Source organism: Tachyglossus aculeatus, chromosome Y3 (genome assembly GCF_015852505.1).
Source record: "Tachyglossus aculeatus isolate mTacAcu1 chromosome Y3, mTacAcu1.pri, whole genome shotgun sequence".
Taxonomy (NCBI): domain Eukaryota; kingdom Metazoa; phylum Chordata; class Mammalia; order Monotremata; family Tachyglossidae; genus Tachyglossus; species Tachyglossus aculeatus.
In genome coordinates, this window is record NC_052095.1 from 2,005,766 (window position 1) to 2,027,742 (window position 21,977).

The window sequence follows — 21,977 nt, forward strand, 5'->3', positions numbered from 1 at the left end:
TTGCCCAAGGCTGCATAGCAGACAAGTGGCTGGAGCTGGGATTAGAACCTGGGTCCTTCTGACTTCCTGGACTGTGCTCTATCCACTAGGCTATGCTGCTTCTCTTTATTTATTTGTATTAATGACTGTCTCCCCCTCTTGACTGAAGGCTCATTGTGGGCAGGGACTGGTCTGTATATTGTCGGTGTTGTGCTCTCCCAAGGGCTTAGTACTGCGCCCTGCACAAAGTAAGCACTCAATAAATACGACTCATTGATTGATTGATTGATTGATTGATTGAGGTTAAAGCAATAACCTGATGTCTACTGCAGTACGAAGCACTGTACTTGGCGTATACTAAGTGTAAACCCGGGCTTGGGAGTCAGAGGTCGTGGGTTCTAATCCCTGCTCTGCCGCTTGTCAGCATTGTGACTTTGGGCCAGTCACTTAACTTATCTGGGCCTCAGTGACCTCATCTGTAAAATGGGGGTTAAGACTGTGAACCCCATGTGGGACAACCCTGATGACCTTGTATCTTACCCCAGTGCTTAGAACAGTGCTTGGCACATCGTAAGCACTTAATAAATACCATTATTATTATTATTATTGATCATTCATTCGATCATATTTATTGAGCGCTTACTGTGTGCAGAGCACAGTACTAAGCACTTGGAAAGTACAATACAGCAGTAGAGACAATCCCTGTCCACAAAGGGCTTACAGTCTAGAGGAGGCGAGGCAGAATCAAAACAAGTAAACAGGCATCAGTATAAATAAATAGAATTTTAGATGTATACATATATACATAAGTGCTATGGGGCAGGGGTTGGGGGATGGGGAGAGCAAAGGGAACCAGTCAAGGTGACTTGGAAGGCCGGGGCAGGGGAGCTGAAGAAAAGGGGGCTTAGTCTGGGAAGGCCTCTTGGAGGAGGTGAGCCTTCAGTAAGAATAATAATAGTGATGATGGCATTTGTTAAGCGCTTACTGTGTGCAAAGCACTGTTGTAAGCGCTGGGGAGGTAACAAGGTGATCAGGTTGGCCCACAGGGGGCTCACAGTCTTAATTCCCATTTTACAGATGAAGTAACTGAGGCCCAGAGAAGTTAAGTGACTTGCCCAAAGTCACACACCTGACAATTGGCGGAGCCAGGATTTGAACCCATGACCTCTGACTCCAAAGCCCGGGCTCTTTCCACTGAGCCACGCTGCTTCTCACTGAGCCACGCTGCTTCTCAGTAGGGCTTTGAAGCGGGGAAGAGTGATTGTTTGGTGGATTTGAGGAGGGAGGCCGTTCCAGGCCAGAGGTAGGATGTGGGCCACGGGGTCAGCATCGAGACAGGAGAGATTGAGGCACAGTGAGAAGGTTAGCGGCACCAGAGGTGGAGTGTGCAGGCTGGGATGTAGAAGGAGAGAAGGGAAGTGACTAACAGTCTAACCGAGGCTTGTCAAAGGGGAATAAAAACGTATGGTTCTGGGTGTTTGAAATGAGCCAAGATTGATTTACATGTTCATCATAGTCATTAGAGAACAGTGATACCGAACAACCGATTTGACCATTTCCCTTGAACTCTCATTGTATTCAGTGAAAGCTCAAGTTCTGCAGGCCTTCATTTACAGTCAGAACTAGAAAAAAGGTCTTTCCTTGAAGGGTCTGAATATTTCTGATAAGTAGATGTGACTGTTTCTGTTCATTCATCAGTGAACAGGCCCCTGAGAGAGCTTAATGCTGGATAATTGTGGCAAGGTCAAACCCACTTTTCAAAGAAGTCCCGAAGGTTCATTTAAAGGATTAAACATTTGTAGCCCAACATTTTATGTCTTTTGCTAGTTGCTAACTGTTACTAAGGATTTCTTTCATCTTTGATAGGATTTATAAAATTCTAGGGAGGTGTATAATTTGACAGGTGAATTATATTTTCCCTTTCTATATTGGTGTTTTTTGCGGCCTGACAATTATGGGTATGGAAAGAACAAAGCAGTGTAGCATGAAACAATTAAATGCATTATTTCCAACCCTTTGCAAGTAGGTTTTGCATCCAAATTAAGGCTATGCAACCAATTTCAATATTCAGCAATTCCAGTCAGATTCTGAATTGTTCTTTTGTTCTAAGAGAATTTGAATGAAATTTAGGAAACAGTGGAACTTGCCGTTTTCCTTTTCTCTTGTAGCGGGGATCTGACAAACTTTTCGCTACTTGTGTTACCAACGGACCACCTCTTATCATGAGCAACAACCCATCTTCAGGTAAAATTGTCCAAAATATTTTGGAAACCTAGCACCTGAACCCAGAAGGGCCTGGGGTCTAGTCCTGTCTCTTCCACTTGTCTGCTGTATGAGTTTGGGCGAGTCACGTCCGTTTTCTGGGCTTCAGTTCCCCCATTTGTAAAAATGGAGATGAAAACTGTGAGCCCCATGTGGGACATGGACTGTGTCCAACCTAACTATCATGTATTTACCCCAGCACTTAGTACAGTGCCTGGCACATAGTTAAGTGCTTAACAGATACCATTAAAAAATAGTCCCTTTGGTATTTTAAAAAAACTGCCCCATACCTTTATATGTTGCTTATTCTGTTTATTTCCCCAATTGCGTTAAATATGTAGACCTCTTTCCAGCTTTACTTGGGCCGGGATTGTGAGGCATTGTCCGTTAGCAGTCTTGGGGAGGTGCTTCATTTTGCTTAGATTTGCTTCCATTTTAATGCTGATCAAAACTAAGAAACGTATATGTGAAAACGACTTCAAACTCTGGTGAGGAAAGGAAAAAGTGGGGAAACTTGGTGTGTCTTCATAGTTTGACTTTACCTAGACAATTTTCTGTAAATGAGATCGAGGAAGCCAAGATTGATAGGGGAAAATATAGTTTTAGGGCTTTTGTTTGTATGCTTTGTTTTCATTCATTCCGTTCAATTGTATTTATTGAGCGCTGTGTGCAGAGCACTGTACTAAATGCTTGGAAAGTACAGTACAGCGATAAAGAGCTTAGAACAGTGCCAGCGCTTAGAACAGTGCTTTCAACATAGTAAGTGCTTAACAGATACTATCATTATTGTTAAAGAGGGACAGCCCCTGCCCATGAAGGGCTTACAGACTGGGGCCGGGGGGTGGGGGGTGGGGCAGACATCAAAACAAGTAAACAGGCTTCAGTAAAATTAAGTAGAATTATAGACACATGCTTATAAACATACGTACTACGGCGGGGGGACGTGGGGGAAGAGGAAAGGGAGCAAGTCGAGGTGACGCAGAAGGGAGGGGGAGCTGAGGGACAAGGGGCTTAAGTCTGGGAGGCCCTCTTGGAGGAGCTGTGCCTGCAGTAGGGCTTTGAAGCAGGGAAGAGTGGTTGCTTGGCAGAGAAGCAGCATGGCTCAGTAGAAAGAGCACGGGCTTGAGAGTCAGAGTCATGGGTTCAAATCCCGGCTCTGGCAATTGTCAGCTGTGTGACTTTGGGTAAGTCACTTCACTTCTCTGGGCCTCGGTTCCCTCATCTGTAAAATGGGGGTGAAGACTGTGAGCCCCATGTGGGACAACCTGATCACCTTGTAACCTCCCCAGCGCTTAGAACAGTGCTTTGCACACGCTAAGCACTTAGTAAATGCCATCATTATCATTATTCTTATTATTTGAGGAGGGAGGACATTCCAGGCCAGAGGTAGGATGTGGGCCAGGGGTCTACGGCAGGACAGGCGAGATCGAGGCACAGCGAGAAGGTTAGCACCAGAGGAGCAGAGTGTGCGGGCTGGGATGTAGAAGGAGAGAAGGGAGGTGAGGTAAAAAAAACAGGGGGCAAAGTAATGGAGAGCTTTAAAGCCAACAGTGAGAAGTTTTGTTTTTATGGTATTGGTTAGGCGCTTACTGTGTACAAAGCATTGTACTAAGTGCTGGAGTAGATTCATGCTAATCAGGTTGGACACAGTCCACGTTCTTCACGGGGCTTTTAATCCCCATTTTACAGATGAGGCTACTGAGGTCCAGGTAATTTAAGTGGCTTGCCCAAGGAAGGTCACACAGCAGACATGTGGCAGAACTGGGGGTAGAACAAAGGTCTTCTGACCTTCAGGCCTGTGCTTTTTCCACTAGGCCATGCTGTAAAATGAAGCATTGTGTATGTCTTTAAAATCTCTTTGTTCATAATATTGGTGTTTAATTGCTTATTTTTCTTTTGCCAGCTAATGGAAATGACAGCAAGAAATCTAAGGGTGACAACAGAAACACAGGGATCCCTTCCCGTGTAATCCATGGTCAAAAACTTCCCAGTGATGTCACAGAAGCAGAAGTTATTTCCTTGGGATTACCTTTCAGCAAGGTCACCAACCTTCTTATGCTGAAAGGCAAAAGTCAGGTATTGAGAAATTGTAGTCAGGTTGATCAGAGAGGAAACACTTAGACTTGCATCAGGACATCATGACTAAGACATCATTGTTTGTTCCGAGTCCCTCTGGGATTATTATGGAATATTTGACATCCCACTTGGTAAGGGGTTGTAAGAAGTTCAGAACAATGAAGTGACACAGTCTCTGCCCATACAACTAAAGTGATCAGAATACATAACGGAGTACTCATTTATACATAAGTGGTAAGAAGGGCATAAGTATCTTCATAGGTACTGGAACTGGATGAAGGAATAATATGGGTCAGCCTTCTTGGTGGAGGTGGGTTTTAGAAAGGCTTGAGACCCGAAGAGACCGGTGATCCAACTGTAAGGATGGAGGAAGCTCAAAAGCTGGAGAACAGTGCAAGTGAGGGGAGGAGAGGAGAATCACTACAGATGCATCAAGAGAGTTAGCTTGGGAGGAATGAAGAGAATGAATTGGAATAGCTGGGAAAGAGGGGAAGCAGATTAGATGGGGTGACAGGGTGGGGAGCCTTGAAGCCGATTATGGGGCACTTTCGTTGTTACAAAGAGACACAGAAAGGTAGGGTTGTGTTATACAGTTTGAAATGGGGAGAGGCTGGAGGCTGAGTGGTGAATGGGGACACTTATTCAATTGGGTAGTTGTGGCAAGACTACGGCATACTCTGAATGGCAGCAATTTGGGTGGAGAGGAAGGGGAAAATCCAGGGAGTGCTGTTCAGGAAAAACTGGAAGGATTTGGCCAAGGCCTGGATGTGAGAATTGAAGGATGGCAAAAATTCAAGGATGACAACAAGATTGCAAGATTCTAGGACAGGGAGCATGGTTCATTTATCTGATATATGGAAGTTAGGGGGAAGAAGAGTGAGTTTAGAGAGAAAAGGTGAATGTGCCTCAATCTTATCTATCTCACCACTGGCCCTTATCCCACATCCTCCTGGCCTGGACGCTTGGAATTCCCCTTCCATATACTTCAGACTACCACTCTCCCCACCTTCAAAGCGTTATTAAGGTCAAACCTCTGCCAAGAAGCCTTCCCCAATTAAGCCTTCATTTCTCCAGTTCCCCCTCCCTTCTGTGTTGTCTATGCACTTGGATCTATGACCTTTGAGGATTTGGAATTCAGCCCATACTAAGCCTCCTGGCACATAGGTACATACCTATAAATTCTGTATTATAAATTGTTTATATTAATGTCTGTCTCCCATTCTAAACTGTAAATCCGTTGTGGGCAGGGAACATGCTTACCCACTCTGTCTTACTGTACTCTCATAAGCACTTAGTTCAGTGCTCTGCACATAGTAAGTGCTCAATAAATTAATGAAAATAACAATAATAACCATTATTATTGTGCTGTTCGTTAAGTACTTACTATGTGCCAGGCACTATACTAAACCCTGGGGTGGATACAAGCAAGTGGGGTTGGATACAGTCCCTGTCCCACATGGGGATCACAGATGAGGGTAACCGAGATCATTTTTACAGATGAGGTAACTGAGGCACAGAGAAGTGAAGTGACTTGCCCGAGGTCACACAGCAGACATGCGGCGGAGCCAGAATTAGAACCCATGACCTTTGGACTCCCAGACCAGTGCTTTCTCCACTAAACCTTGCTGCTTCCCGATTCCATTGACTGATTGATTGTTAGTGTAGACACATTGAGTCTTGAGATGCTGGCTGGGCGGGCAGAGTGGAGGAATCGTGGAAGCTAGAGGAGATGTGAGACTGTGGGTCAGATGGGCTAGAGGGAGAGAGAGGGAGAGTAAAAAAAGGGTAGAGAACCCTGATCAAACTCTTGAGAGATGCCCACAATAAGAATGCAACCAAAGGAGTGGTTGGAGAGGTAGGAGCAAAATATGGAGAATGCAGAAAGCCAAACTACAGAGAGTCAAGAAGAGAACTGGTGGCAAAGAAGTGAATCAATCAATCAATCAATCGTATTTATTGAGCTTTTACTGTGTGCAGAGCACTGTACTAAGCACTTGGGAAGTACAAGTTGGCAACATATAGAGACAGTCCCTACCCAACAGTGGGCTCACAGTCAAGAAGGGGGAGACAGAGAACCAAACCAAACATATTAACAAAATAAAATAAATGGAATAGATATGTATAAGTAAAATAAATAAATAAATAAATAAATAAATGAATGAATGAATGAATAAATGAATGAATAAATAAATAAATAGATAGATAGATAGATAGATAGATAGATAGATAAATAAATAAATAAATAAATAAAAGAGTAATAAATATGTACAAACAGGAATATACAGGTATATACAGGTGCTGTGGGGAAGGGAAGGCGGTAAGACGGGGGGATGGAGGGGAGGACGAGGGGGAGAGGAAGGAGGTGGCTCAGTCTGGGAAGGCCTCCCGGAGGAGGTGAGCTCTCATTAGGGCCTTGAAGGGAGGAAGAGAGCTAGCTTGGCGGCTGGGCAGAGGGAGGGTATTCCAGGCCATGGGGATGACGTGGGCCGGGGGTCGACGACGGGACAGGCGAGAACGAGGCACGGTGAGGAGATTAGCAGTGGAGGGTGCGGGCTGGGCTGTAGAAGGAGAGAAGGGAGGTGAGGTAGGAGGGGGCGAGGTGATGGAGAGCCTTGAAGCCCAGCGTGAGGAGTTTCTGCCTGATGCGCAGATTGATTGGTAGCCACTGGAGATTTTTGAGGAGGGGAGTAATATGCCCAGAGCGTTTCTGAACAAAGATAAGCAGCATGAAGTATGGATTGAAGTGGAGAGAGACACGAGGATGGGAGATCAGAGAGAAGGCTGATGCAGTAGTCCAGACGGGATAGGATGAGAGCTTGAATGAGCAGGGTAGTGGTTGGGATGGAGAGGAAAGGGCGGATCTTGGCAATGTTGTGGAGCTGAGACCGGCAGGTTTTGGTGACGGCTTGGATGTGAGGGGTGAATGAGAGAGCGGAGTCGAGGATGACACCAAGTTTGCGGGCTTGTGAGACGGGACGGATGGTAGTGCCATCAACAGAGATGGGAAAGTCAGGAAGCGGGCAAGGTTTGGGAGGGAAGACAAGGAGTTCAGTCTTGGACATGTTGAGTTTTAGGTGGCGGGCAGACATCCAGATGGAGATGTCCTGAAGGCAGGAGGAGATGCGAGCCTGGAGGGAGGGAGAGAGAGCAGGAATGCCAGAGGAGGGGACAGAGTCAGAAATGCATTTAGAGTGGGTGAATTTTTAGAGCACCCTGCAGGTCTCCTCTTGGGAGATGGCTGTGAAGCCAGAAGAAGCAGGTGAAGAGTGTTGTGGAGATTTTGGGTAGTCATTCATACAGTCGTATTTATTGTGCACTTACTGTGTGCCGAGGATTGTACTAAGTGCTTTGTAGAGTACAGTACAACAATAAACACATCCCCTACTCACAACAAGGTAGTCAAATGATGAGTTTGATTTTATCAACAGAGTAGTCGTGGAGATCGTCAGGAGTTAGGGATGGATGTTGGTAGGGGGGAGTGGGAACTTCAAGGGAGAAATAAAGGTTTGTTGGAGCTAGTAGGAGTTGTAGGCCTGTGAAGTCCATGAGAGAGGAGAATTAGAGTTATTGAACAGAAAGCAGCTGAATTATAGCATCGAAATGTCAATTGTGCTTGGAAAAATTGACCTGGAGCCTGGTTTTCTGCCCAGCTCCATTTATCTGCATCAATGCAAGAACGAAGGAAGCAGATTGTGGAAGTGTTCTAGGATTGCTTGTTGGAGAAAAGAGTAAGGGAGGAATGGTGGGGACTCCTGACAGTTCAAAAACAATCATACAGGAACAAATTACCAATTACACAGCAGCTCTTAGTTCCATTTTAAACATTAAAATTATACATTTCTACATATGACATTAGAAAAGGTTTGTTTAATATTCAATTGTATTTATTGAGCGCTTACTGTGTGCAGAGCACTGTACTAAGCGCTTGGGAAGTCCAAGTTGGCAACATGTAGAGACGGTCCCTTCCCAACAATGGGTTCACAGTTCTAGAAGGGGGATTATTAATATATTAATAAACATTAATATAGCAGAAATTAAAATGTGAATTTTAAAGATGTTAATACTTGACAGAAAAGCTGCCGGTGAGGTGTGAAATATTCCATTTAACAGCACCAATCGTTCTCAACTTCCCCTGTAGAGGGTATGGTCTATGCCTTACGGCAAGAGGTATGGTCTATGCCATACGGCAGACTGCAATTTGTTGTCAGTTTGGTATCCAAAACCAACAAAATCATTAGTCTTCCACACAGAACTAGACCATCATCCAACTGAAATAGTCTATATAATCTACCGCCTCCACCCAGGTTATATAACTGTTTTTTACAGCAGTTTTCACTGGATAAATGACCAGCCTGTGCCACCTTGACTTGCTCCCTTTATGTATCCTCCACTGCAGCCTAAAAAGCACTTATGTCCATATCTGTCATTTTAAGTATTTATATTAATGCCTGTCACCCCCTCTAGACTGTCAGTCAGGGAGGCAGCATGGCGTGGTGGCTAAAGCACAGGCTTGGGAGTCAGAAGGTCATGGGTTCTAATCCCGGCTCTGCCACGTGTCTGCTGTGAGATCTTGGGCAAGTCACTTCACCTCTCTGTGCCTCAGTTACCTCATTTGTAAAATGGGGGTTAAGTTTTTCATCCCAATGTGGGACAAGGACTGTGTCCAACCCAATTTGCTCGTATCCACCCCAGCGGTTTAGTACAGTTTCTAGCACACAGAATGTGCTTAACAAATAATGCAATTATTATTATTATTTATTTAGTGCTTACTGTGTGCAGAGCACTGTTCTGAGCACTTGGGATAGTACAATGCAACAGTAAAAAGACATATTTCCTGACCACAATGAATTTACAGTCTAGAGAAGCTGTGTTAGCCAATCCTGCCCCTGTTTAGCAACTCGGAGTGATGAGAACAGTAGCCAGTGAGGTGCAGCCACAACTGATGGAGTCCATTCTTCCCTGATGCCGACCCACTTGCTACCATGGTTTCTGCTGCTGACCACAGGTTTCATGAGTCATTTCTATTGGACTTCTAGAAGCAGCAAAAAAACCTCACAGAAGTATTCTGAATAAGGTAATGTGGCTTCTACAGTTGCCTAACTTAAAATTGCCAGACTATAAGCTCCGCAAGAGCAGCATAAGGTCTACTAACACTATTGTACTCTCCCAAGTGTTTTGTACAGTGTTCTACACACTCAATAAATACCATTGATTGATATAGTCAGACAATTAGGACTTTGAATCTGACTTTGTTTGCTAGCATTCAATAATGATAACACCAGATTCCGTCCTTTCTCATGAAAAACAAAGGTACATTTTCCCTGAGTGAGATATCCAGATGTCTCCACATTGGCAGGACAATGCTGATATTTCAGAGTCTGTCCCACCTCCCACTTGTGAAATGATAATGTGCTTTGAAAAATCTAATGAAAATAATTTGAAACCATGACAAGGATCTGTGCCAGTTACGGAGTGAATAGACCCTCTTAAAAGATGTTTACAAGGAAATACTATGTCCCCACCATAAATTGATACAGTCCCTATCCTATGATGCTTCCATCCTAATGAACAAGACAGGACAAAACCTAGGTCTGAGCTCAAGTACAGACTTGAACCAAAAGCTGCCTGTGACATAAAACCAAATAAAGAAACCATAGACCGCTGGAAAGGGAAAGCTAGATCAGGAGGTATTCATCTGTAAATCTTAATCGAGTGAATTTTAAGTAAAGTCTAGAAGGAGGGACTTGGGAGAATAAATACTTTTTTTAAGGATATTTAAGTGCTTGCTACGTTCCAGGCATTGTACTAAGCACTGGGATATAAGCTAATCAGGTTGGACACAACCCCTGTCCCACATGAGGCTTACAGTCTTAATTCCCATTTCATGGAAGAGGTAACTGAGGCACAGAAGAGTGAAGTGACTTGCCTAAGGTCACATAGCAAACAAATGGTAGAGGCGTAATTATAACCCAGGTCCTTATGACTTTCAGACCCGTGCTCTATCCACTACTAGGCCAGGCTGCTTCTCTAACCTGTTTCAGTCAGTGCAACCATCAGTAAGTTTGCTTGGTTGGAGAGGTGATAGCCATTGGGGCAGGAGGCTGGGGCACTCAAGTAAGTCAGCCGGGTCATTGTTTTAATCAGCACTCTGGTGCCATTGTCCTTTTAATAGCAAACAAAAGAAAATTCAGCCCTCTAACTCTGCAATTTTACAAATGATTGGATTTTTCAAAATTATGAGATTTTGACTGAAGCATTGTATCTGATCTGAAAAAGTGCATTCATCTGAAGAAGCAGCAAGGGCTAGAAGGAAGAGCATGGGCCTAGGAGTCAGAGGACTGGGGTTCCAATCCCAGTCCTGCCACTTGTGTGCTGTGCGATCTTGGGCAAGTCACTTAAATTGTGCGTCAGTTGCCTCATCCGTAAAATGGGGATTAAATCTTCCTCCCTCTGATTTAGACTTTGAGCCATATGTGGGGCAGGGATTGGGACCCACCTAACTATCTTGTATTAACCCAGTGCTTAAAACAGTGCTTGACAAATAGTGAGCACTTAGTACCATTTAAAAAAAAGAGATTTTTCTCTTCCTAGTGTTTTAAGCACCTAAACCAAGTCATGTAGCATGGAGAAATACGTAATCTCTAAAGTGAGAACATTTCTCTGGTAAAAATCTCTCAATATCTGGAATTCACAAACAGGTAAATACTGTGTTTTAGCTGTGATTTTCTTGGTAGTAGTATACCACTCCTGTTCATTAATATCGTTTTTGAGCTATTGATTCACTGCCCCATGGTGTTTCATCAGTGGAAACTGCCATATATTGCCAGTCTCTGAGCTTTGCAAATGGTTGTTAAACTTTCTCTCACACACCTCCACAAGATGTGTAAATTTTACACATAAATCCCACATAGACCTGGTCTAAATTAATCTTTTATTGATTTGATTTGATGTAATATGCCCCTAGCTAACCTGAGACTCAATCTAATGTATTTCCACTCTCATTATTCCTTAAGCTTTAAGAGCATTTAATAGTAGAATTCAAGATGTTTAAGTTCTATAATCACAGTTAATCCTCAACAAGTCTACTTAAAGGGATAAGTCATGAAGCATCACCTATGCGTCCTGCACTTGAAAGAAGCAGCTCAAATCAAATGTTGTACACTTCATTACAAGTTCAGGGGTAATCCATTCGTTTACCATTGGGGGTTCAAGAGTTGGTGCAATTTTATGTGAAAGGAGCCACATCCTGTGGAAGATGGCCAGGGTCCTGAGTTATTTTCACAGCAGCCATTCTGACGGAAAAGCAAAATCCTGTCAGCTTGGAAATATCAGAAGTCATTTTCCCAAGTTGATCTCTGCCTCCACCATGTCACTTTGACTTTATGCTGCCCCATAATAGCAATAAAGACTATCAGCTTTTTTAGTTATTAGATTAATTGTGATCCTCTATAACAGTTGAGGGGACATTATTATTTAGTTATTTATTGAGTGCTTACTGTGTGCAGAGCGCTGTACAGAGCACTTGGGAGAGAACGATGTAGCAGTAAACAGACACATTACTTGCCCACAGTGAGCCTACAGTCTAAATGGGGAGGCATGTTTATATAAATTAATTACAGATGTGCATATAAGTGCTATCGGGCTGGGAGGTGGGATGAATTCATTCATTCATTCATTCAATTGTATTTATTGAGCGCTTACTGTGTGCAGAGCATCAGAATTTCATCAGAATAAATAGAAATAAAGCTAGATGCGCATCACTGACAAAATAAATAGAATAGTAAATATGTATAAGTAAAATAAATAGAGTAATAAATCTGTACAAACATATATAGAGGTGCTGTGGGGAGGGGAAGGAGTTAGGGTGGGGAAGATGGGGAGGAGGAGAGGAAAAAGGGGGCTCAGTCTGGGAATGCCTCCTAGAGGAGGTGAGCTCTCAGTAGGGGCTCTGAAGGGAGGAAGAGATCTAGCTTGGCGGATGTGCAGAGGGAGGGCATTCCAGGCCCCGGGGAGGTCGTGGGCCGGGGGTTGATGGCGGGACAGGCGAGAACGAGGTACAATCATTATCAGAAAAGCAACAGAAAGCATAGTGCAGTGGATAGCATGGTCCTGGGGGTCTCGAGATCATGGATTCTCAACCTGACTCCACTACATATCTGCTGTTTGACCTTGGGCAAATCAATTCACTTCTCTGTGCCTCAGTTACCTCATCTGTAAAATGAGGATTGAGACTACGTCCAACCCAACTTTGCTTGTATCCACCCCTTAGTGCCTTAGTAGAGTGGATGAATAACGGGAGCAAGTCAGGGCAACACAGGAGGGAGTGGGAGAAGAGGAAAAGGAGGGCTTAGTCAGGGAAGGCCTCTTGGAGAAGATGTGCCTTCAGTAAGGCTTTGAAGATGGGGAGAGTAATTGTCTGTTTGATTTGAGGAGGGAGGGCATTCCAGGCCAGAGGCGGGATGTGGACAGGGGGTCGGTGGTGAGATAGGGGAAATCACGGTACAGTGAGAAGGCTAGCATTTGAGGAACAAATTCAGTCCATAGGAATAGTCCACGTTTCCTTGGCATGAAATATGAGAGAAATTTAAAACAAAAGTAGTAACTGCTTAAGTGAATAAGGAACTCATCTCACAGCAGTGTGGCTCAGTGGAAAGAGCACGGGCTTTGGAGTCAGACGTCATGGGTTCAAATCCCGGCTCTGCCAATTGTCAGCTATGAGACTTTGGGCAAGTTACTTAACGTCTCTGTGCCCCAGTTACCTCATCTGTGAAATGGGGATTAAGACTGTGAGCCTCCTGTGGGATAACCTGATTGCCTTGTAACCTCCCCAGCGCTTAGAACAGTGCTCTGCAATCAATCCATCAGTTGTATTTATTGAGCGCTTACTGTGTGCAGAGCACTGTACTATGTACTTGGGAAGTACAAGTTGGCAACATATAGAGACAGTCCCTACCCAACAGTGGGCTCACAGTGTAAAAGTCTCTGCACATAGTAAGCACTTAATAAATGCCATCATTATCATCATCATTAAGTTCATGAGCAGGGAATGTGACTGTTATATTGTTGTATTGTACTCTCCCAAGCGCTTAGTACAGTGCTGTGCACACAGTAAGCGCTTAGTAAATATATCCGATTGACTGACTGATTTAGAGTGATTCATAAGGGCTGAAGTAGGTTTATTACAGTCACACATTATTTACTTTTAGGCTTTCATAGAAATGAACACAGAGGAAGCAGCAAACACTATGCTAAGTTATTACGCCACAGTGCCTCCAGTTCTTAGAAGCCAGCCCATCTACATTCAGTTTTCCAACCACAAGGAACTCAGAACTGAGAACTCTCCAAATCAAGCAGTAAGTTTTTAACTTTTGTTGTTGTTGTTGTTGTTTTATAAAAATAAGAGAAACACTGTGGACTCGTGGAAAGAGGACCTGCCTGTGAGTCAAAGGACCAGGGTTCTAATCCCAGCTCTAGCACATGTCTGCCGTGTGACCTTAGGCAAGTCACTTAACTTCTCTGTGCCTCAGATCCCTTACTAGTAAAATGGGGATTAATGTCGTGAGCTCCTTGTGGGGCAGGACTGTGTCCAACCTGATTACCTCGTGTCTATCCCCACGCTTGGAACACTGCTTGGCCCATACTAAGCGCTTAACAAATACTTCAGTTATTATTATTACGATTACCATTATTGGATTTGTAATTAATTACCCCCAGCTTGCTCATCATTTCCCAAGGCAAGAAAGAGAAAGGGCTTGATCATTCATGTTTGCTGTAAAATTGACAGGGACTTGGCAAGATGTCAGATGTGCACTGTGTTTAACGAGTCAGGCCATTTAACCTTACCATTCTTGATTTATTACACTTTTAATTTTAATATGGTCATTATTAAAGCACTGTCTTTGTGCCAAGAACTTTGGTAAACACTCCCTCTTGCCCACACGGGACGAAGTGGGAGGGACTTGTTCAGTGCCTGGCACATAATAGGCACTTAACAAGTACCATTAAAAAGAAAGTATTAAATCCCCATTTTACAGATGCAGAAACTGAGGCGCCCAGGAGTTAAGTGATTGGCCCAAGGTCACCCAACGCAAAAGTAGTAGAACTGGGCTAGAACCCAGGTATCCTGACTCCTAGTTCCCTGCACTGTCCACTAAGTGATAAGAAAGTACCCAGAAGTTCGGAAGAAATTTAGGTGGTGTCATAATTGGAGGCTTCTAGGAATGCACGGTTTTTGAGAAGCGGAGATGTGGATAAAAAGTTAAATGGTTGTGGTTTGAGGGTCTTTTTATTTTGGAGTTGAGGTAAATGGGTTCACGAAGGTGCTGGCTTGCATGCATGCATGCACGCACGCATGGTGGGTGTGTGCGTGTGGGTGTGAGTTTGTGTGTTTTAGAGCATGTTCATAGTGAATATGTTGGCCCTGAGATAACAGTTATTGCCAGAATGCTTTCAGAAGAGCTGAGTACTCAATTTTACAAAACAATTGTAGGATAAAATCAGTGATGCTATTTGGGGAGTTTTTTCTTAGGGCAGTGTACTGACGTAAGTGTTTCAGATAATTTGATAAAGAAAGTCAGAGACGTTCTACACACTAATGTAGCTAATGGTTTTTAGTTACCTTTGACGGAAACTTGACCTGTCCATTGTAATCTCATATTCTACTGCCTCCCAGACTCTTCTACACTAATGTTCCACTAGTTCCTGAGATTCGGTATGTGCAAAACTGAATCTCTCATTTTCTATCTCAAATCTTCTAACAGTAATTGTGGTACTTGTTAAGCACTTTCTAAGTACTAAGTACTGGGTTAGGTACAAAATAATCGGACTAGACACAGTCCCTGTCCCACTGAGGTTTTGATAGAGGGAAGGTGAGAGGAAGCTGGGAATAGAGCCCAGGTCCCCAGACCTCCAGGCTCATGCTCTTTCCACTGGACCATGCTGCTTCCCTAGCTGTTCTTTTAACCCTGACTCTTCCATCATGGTGGACAACACCACCTATCTCCCCATCAACCTCTTGCTTTTAACTGCTCTCCTGCCTAGAACGCTGCCCAGCTTTACAACCTGCACACATCAGCTTACCCCATCTTCAAAGCCTTTCTGAAATCTCATCTTCTTTAGGATGTCTTCCCTGATTAATCTGTCTTCTACCCTCCCTTTTTCTCCCAAGCATTCAAATTTCAAAACCACATTACCTCACTACCTCCCCTTAAGAGGAGTCTTAAGACACTATTGCTTCCCCCTATTGTTCGTTTATTTTAATGGCCGCCTCTTCATCTAGACCCTAATCTCCTTGAGGTCAGGGATCTTCTAACTTCAATATTCTCTTCCAAGTAGGTAGTACAGTGCTCTGCATAGAGAAAGTGTTCAAGTACTTCTTTTGATTTGCTTAACCTGCTAGATCCTTGTAGTAAACAAGACAGGATTTGCACCCAAAGGTACAACTTGCAGGGCTGTCCTGTAGGTTTCAACTGCAGAAATAACTGTATGCTAACTGGATGGGAATGTTGTCTTCCAGCTTGCCCAGGCAGCTCTGCAGGCAGTAAATTCTGTTCAATCTGGAAACCTGGCACTTCCTGCCTCTACCTCATCAATGGATGCTGGAATGGTTATGGTTGGGCAGAGCCCTGTTTTAAGGATCATTGTGGAAAATCTCTTCTACCCAGTCACACTGGATGTCCTCCATCAGGTAAAAAGGATTGTTTGGGGTATTTGATAGCTGCCCCACCCTCAACCCCACCCCCACCACACTTATAATAATAAATAAATAAGGGTTATAATAAAATAACGATGGTACTTTCTAAGTCTGTTCTGTGTGCCGGGGTAGATCCGCATTTATCAAGTTGGACACAGTCCCTGTCACACATGGGGCTCACAGTCTAAGTAGGAGGGAGTAGGATTTAATTCCCATTTTACAGATGGGGTAACTGAGGCACAGAGAACTGAAGCCACTTGCCGAAGGTCACACAGCAGACATGTGGCAAAGCTGGGATCTGTCTTCCCAGGTCCACTGATTTCCGGACCTGTGCTCTTTCCTCTAGACCATGCTGCTTCTCTAAGTACATGTTTTTAAATGTATTGTAAATATATAATATGATGCATGCATGTATGTATGTGTGTATATATATATATGTATGTGTGTATAGATAGATATATATATGAAGCATTATAAATTATTTACTTATAATGATAAATTATATTGTTATATTGTACTCTCCCAAGCGCTTAGTACAGTGCTCTGCACATAGTGAGTGCTCAACAGGAGAAGCAGCGTGGCTCAGTGGAAAAAGCACGGGCTTTGGAGTCAGAGCTCATGGGTTCAAATCCCGGCTCTGCCAACTGTCAGCTGTGTGACTTTGGAAAAGTCCCTTAACTTCTCTGTGCCTCAGTTACCTCATCTGTAAAATGGGGATTAAGACTGTGAGCCCCACGAGGGACAACCTGACCACCTTGTAACCTCCCCAGCACTTAGAACAGTGCTTTGCACATAGTAAGAGCTTAATAAATTACCATCAGCATCATCAATCAATGCTATTGATGATGATATTGGAGGTGACAGAATGTGTCTTTAATAGCATGGGTTATATAGTTTTGGTGAACCAAATAATCTAGGGAGACTGTGTTATGCTGTTAGTAAGGAATACGTGCATTTTTGAATCAATCAATCAATCAATCAATCATATTTATTGAGCGCTTACTATGTGCAGAGCACTGTACTAAGCGCTTGGGAAGTACAAATTGGCAACATATAGAATCTTGTTTCTCAGGTGGTTTGAGCATTCCTTCTGGGGAGAATAGTGCTTTATAAGCTGGCTTTTTAATGTCCAAGCAATTAAATGAAGAGTTGGGTTTCATCGGCAATCCAAGTGTTTGTATCCGGCCAACCTCGAGCAGGGAAGCCTGTGAACAAAAAATGAACAAATGACTACCGTAATGACTTTCAAGTAGTAACTTTCAAGTTCTAACGCAGTGGGGAAGTTTGTTCGTCTGTTCGTTTGTTCATTCATTCATTCATTCATTCAATCAATCATTCAATCAATCAATCAATCATTTATTGAGTGCTTTCTGTGTGCGGAGCACTGTACTAAGTGCTTGGGAGAGCGTATAATACAACAATAAACAGATACATTCCCTGCCCACAATGAGCTTGCAATCTAGAGGTGGAGGCAGACAATAATGTAAATAAATAAATGACAGATATGAGCATAAGTGCTGTGGGGATGGGTGGGGGGATGAAGAAAGAGAGCAAGTCAGGGTGACACAGAATTTGTTTCTTAAAGTATAAAAATAAAAATAGGACCTGTCCTAACAAGGTTAGTCTTAAACATTGCCATCCTTGTCCTTTCTCTTCTCACCTTCATCTTTTGCCTTGTGGGGAAAAAAAGCACATTAAAGGGCTTCAACCTCAAGAAATGGGTCAGAGTTAATAGCCACGTAAGAGATCAGGGAATTTTAGTAAGTCCTACCAGGATGTAGGGTGAACTGTCCCTTTGAAATGTGTGTGTGAGAGTCACCCAGCTCCAGACTACACTCATTTTCCTGCAAACACGTCCCGTCCGAATTTCCCCCACTCCTTAAGAAGCTCCAGTGGTTGCCCATCCACCTGTGCATCTAACAGAAACTCCTTACTACTGGCTTTGAACCATTCAATTATCTTGCCCCTTCCTGCTTTTCTTTGCTGCTTTCCTACTACAACCCTGCCCACACACTTCAGTCCTCTAATATCAGTGTACTCACTGTACCTGAGACTCATCTATCTTGCCACCCATTGTCCTGCTTCTGGTCTGGCATGCCCCTCCCTCTTCATATCCAGCAGATGATCACTGTCCCCACCCTCAAAGCCCTACTGAAGGCGCATCTCCAGCAAGAGGCTTCCCTAATTTCCTTGTTATCTCCTCTCCCTCTCCCTCCGGCATCACCCTTGCACTTGTATTTGCATTTATTATTCTCTTCTAGACTGTGAGCCCGTTGTTGGGTAGGGACGATCTCTATTTGTTGCCGATTTGTACTTCCCAAGCGCTTAGTACAGTGCTCTGCACACAGTAAGCGCTCAATAAATACGATTGAATGAGTGAATGAATAAACTCACCCTAAATAATGAATCACTACTCAATTTCACTTTGATTTCAGAGCAGCAAATTAAGTGAAGTTAAAATGCGCCATTTTAACAAATTTGAACGTTGAGGTTGAGCACTTCTCCCTGTTTTGATTGTTATTGAATAAGTTAATGTGTTACCTAAACAATGTAGAATCCTGAAAGTTTAAAGTAGTTTTGTGTGTATTCTTTCTAATACTAAAATGCTTTTGAATTCTATTGGAAACATTTAACTACCTGACTGTTTTTGCAGATTTTCTCCAAGTTTGGCACTGTGCTAAAAATTATTACATTCACCAAGAACAATCAGTTCCAGGCTCTGTTACAGTATGCTGATCCTTTGAGTGCCCAGCATGCCAAATTGGTGAGTGTTTTGAGGGCCATTGTCATTATTTGTAGAGAAGCAGCGAGGTTTAGTGGAAAGAGCACGGGCTTGGGAGTCAGAGGTTGTTGGTTCTAATCCCAACTCCACCACTTGTCAGCTGTGTGACTTTGGGCAAGTCACTTCACTTCTCTGATGACTACCTGATAACCTTGAATCTACCCCAGCATTTAGAACAATGCTTGGTACATAGTAAGTGCTTAACAAATACCATCGTTATTATTTGTACAGCTCGGCTTTTCATTGTCATTTTGAGGTTGGGGTTGGGGTGGAAGGGGACAGAAGGGATGGAAAAAGATCCAGAGAAAGGATGGGGGAAGAGCTAGAGTGGCAGTCAAAGATACCACCTTGGCTGCCACTTTTTTAAAGGCCTTGAATCAATCAGTGACATTTATTGAACCCACAGGCGGGCGGAATAATATACTAAGAGCTTGGGCAAGCACAATGCAACAGTCTAGAAACCAGCCAGGAGTTGAACTACAGTTTACTCTCTGAAGTAGAGTACAGTAGAATTAGATGCGAACCCTGCCCTCAAGGAGCCACAGCAATGCTGTAATCAAGTAATGAATGCTCTTAAAAAAAAAATTTAAATGGTGTTTGTTAAGTGCTCACTACATTGTGCCAGGGACCGTCCTAAGTACTTACCTGCGTACTTACAAGGTGATCAGTACATGGGGCTCCCAGTTTTACTCCCCATTTTACAGATTTTATTTATTTATTTAATGGCATTTATCAAGTGCTTACTATGTGCAAAGCACTGTTCTAAGCACTGGGGAGGATACAAGGTGATCAAGTTGTCCCATGGGGGGCTCACAGTCTTCAACCCCATTTTACAGATGAGGTAACTGAGGCACAGAGAAGTGAAGTGACCTGCCCAAAGTTACGCAGCTGACAATTGGAGGAGCAGGGATGAGGTAACTGTGGCACAGAGAAGTGAAGAGTTCCCCCTTCTAGACTGTGAGCCCACTGTTGGGTAGGGATTGTCCGTATCTGTTAGCCGACTTGTGCTTTCCAAGCACACAGTAAGAGCTCAATAATACGAATGAGTGAGTGAGTGAGTGAGTGAGTGAGTGAGTGAGTGAGTGAGTGAGTGAATGAATGAAAGAAAGAAAGAAAGAAAGAAAGAATGAGGGAGGGAGGGAGGGAGGGAGGAAGGAAGGAAGGAAGGAAGGAGGAAGGAAGGAAGGAAGGAAGGAAGAAAGAAAGAAAGAAAGAGAAAGAAAAAGAGAAAGAAAGAGAGAAAGAAAGAAAGAAAGAAAAGGGAGGGAGGGAGGGAGAGAGAGAGGGAGAGAAAGAAAGAAAGAAAGAAAGAAAGAAAGAAAGAAAGAAAGAAGAAGAAAGAAGAAAGAAGGGAGGGAGAGAGAGAGAGAAAGAAAGAAAGAAGGAAGGAAGAAAGAAAGAAAGAAAGAGAGAGAAGGAGAGAGAAAGAAAGAAAGAAAGAAAGGAAAGAGAGAGAGAGAGAGGGAGGGAGGAAGGAAGGAAAGAAAGAAAGAAAGAGAGAGAGAAAGAGAGAGAGAAAGAAAGAATGAAAGAAAGAAAGAAAGAAACAAAGAAACAAAGAGAGAGAGAGAGAGAGAAAGAAAGAAAGAAAGATAGACAGATAGACAGAGAGAGAGAGAGAGAGAGAGAGAGAGAGAGAGAGAGAGAGAGAGAAAGAAAGAAAGAAAGAAAGAAAATGACTTGTGTAAACTAACACAGTAGACAAGTTGCAGAGCCAGGAAGAGGACTCAAGGTCTCTGGCTCCCAGGGCCATGCTGCTTGAGAAGCAGCATGATGTAGTGGATAGAGCATGGGCCTGCGAGTCAGAAGGTCATGGGTTCTAATCCCAGCTCTGCCACATGTCTGCTTGGACACAGACTTGGTCTCATCATCTCTAATTGCTGCACAATCTCTAGTCGCTGCACAGTCCCCACAATCTCCACCCTCACCAGGGAGAAATCCCTCTCTCTGATCACAACCTCACTTGCCGCCTCTCTCACACTCCCCCTCCCCGTAAATCTGTGACTCCCCCACAGAGACCTCTGCTCTCTCAACCCCATCCATCTCTCTCAGCGCATCACACCCCACCTAGCCTCCACACCCAACCTGCCCAGTCTTGATGACCAAATAGATGCTCTCAACTCCACTCTCTCAACTCAACTCAACTCACTCGCTCCCCTTTCCCTTCATTGCTCTCGGACCACTAACCCACAGTCGTGGATCATCTCCACTGTCCACCTCCTTGGCTCTTATGCTTGAGCTGCTGAACACTGCTGGAGGGAATCTAAACACCAGGCCAAACTTATCCACTTTAAGTTTGTTCTTTCTTGCCTTAACTCTGCTCCCTCCTCTTCCAGGGAAAACTATTTCTCTTCCCTTATTGACACCCATGCCCATCACCCTCATCAGATGTTCTGGACATTTAACTCCCTCCTCAGGCCCCCTGGCCCTCCCCCCCCGACCATCCCTCATCCACAATGATCTGGCCACCTACTTCATTAGGAAAATTAACACCATCAGGTGGGAGCGCCCCCAAATCACCCCTCCCTCCTTCATCCCCCCTCCTCTCGGCCCCCTCTTCTACCTTCCCGTCCTTCCCAGCAGTATCTTCAGCGGAGATCTCCTCCCTCCTCTCAAGTGCCACCCCTTCTACCTGTGCTTCGGACCCCATTCTCTCCCACCTTATCAAAACTCTCGCCCCTTCCCTCCTTCTTTCCTAACTGCCATCTTCAACTGCTCATTCTCCAATGGCTTCTTCCGCACTGCCTTCAAATATGCCCACATCTCCCCCATCCTAATACCCCCCACCCCCTTGACCCCACAACCCCCTCCAGTTATTGCCCCATCTCCCTCCTACCCTTCCTTTCCAAACTCCTGGAGTGACTTGTCTGCACTCGGTGCCTCAAATTCCTCTCCTCCAACTCCCTCCTGGACCCCCTTCAATCTGGCTTCCGCCTCATTCCACTCCACTGAAACCGCCCTCTCAAAGTCACCAAATGACCTCCTTCTTGCCAAATCCAATAGCTCCTATTCCATCCAAATCCTCCTCGACCTCTCAGCTGCCTTTGACACTGTGGACCGTCCCCTTCTCGTCCAGCCTTGGCTTCAGTGACTCCACCCTCTCCTGGTTCTCCTCTCATCTCTCTGGCCGTTCATTCTCAAGTCTCCTTCACGGGCTCCTCCTCCTCCTCCCATCCCTTGACTGTC

At 44.1% G+C, this 21,977-nt stretch overlaps 1 protein-coding gene across 1 annotated transcript in view; it reads left to right on the forward strand.

Annotated features, from left to right (window-relative positions):
- Positions 1-21,977, forward strand: part of LOC119946716 (polypyrimidine tract-binding protein 1-like) — a 76,420-nt gene that overhangs the window by 40,995 nt on the left and 13,448 nt on the right. Inside the window, exons 6-10 of the mRNA XM_038768129.1 lie at positions 2,148-2,223; positions 4,145-4,317; positions 13,524-13,670; positions 15,833-16,003; positions 18,663-18,773. Coding sequence (XP_038624057.1) covers positions 2,148-2,223; positions 4,145-4,317; positions 13,524-13,670; positions 15,833-16,003; positions 18,663-18,773 — 678 coding nt within the window. The remainder of the gene's footprint in view (positions 1-2,147; positions 2,224-4,144; positions 4,318-13,523; positions 13,671-15,832; positions 16,004-18,662; positions 18,774-21,977) is intronic.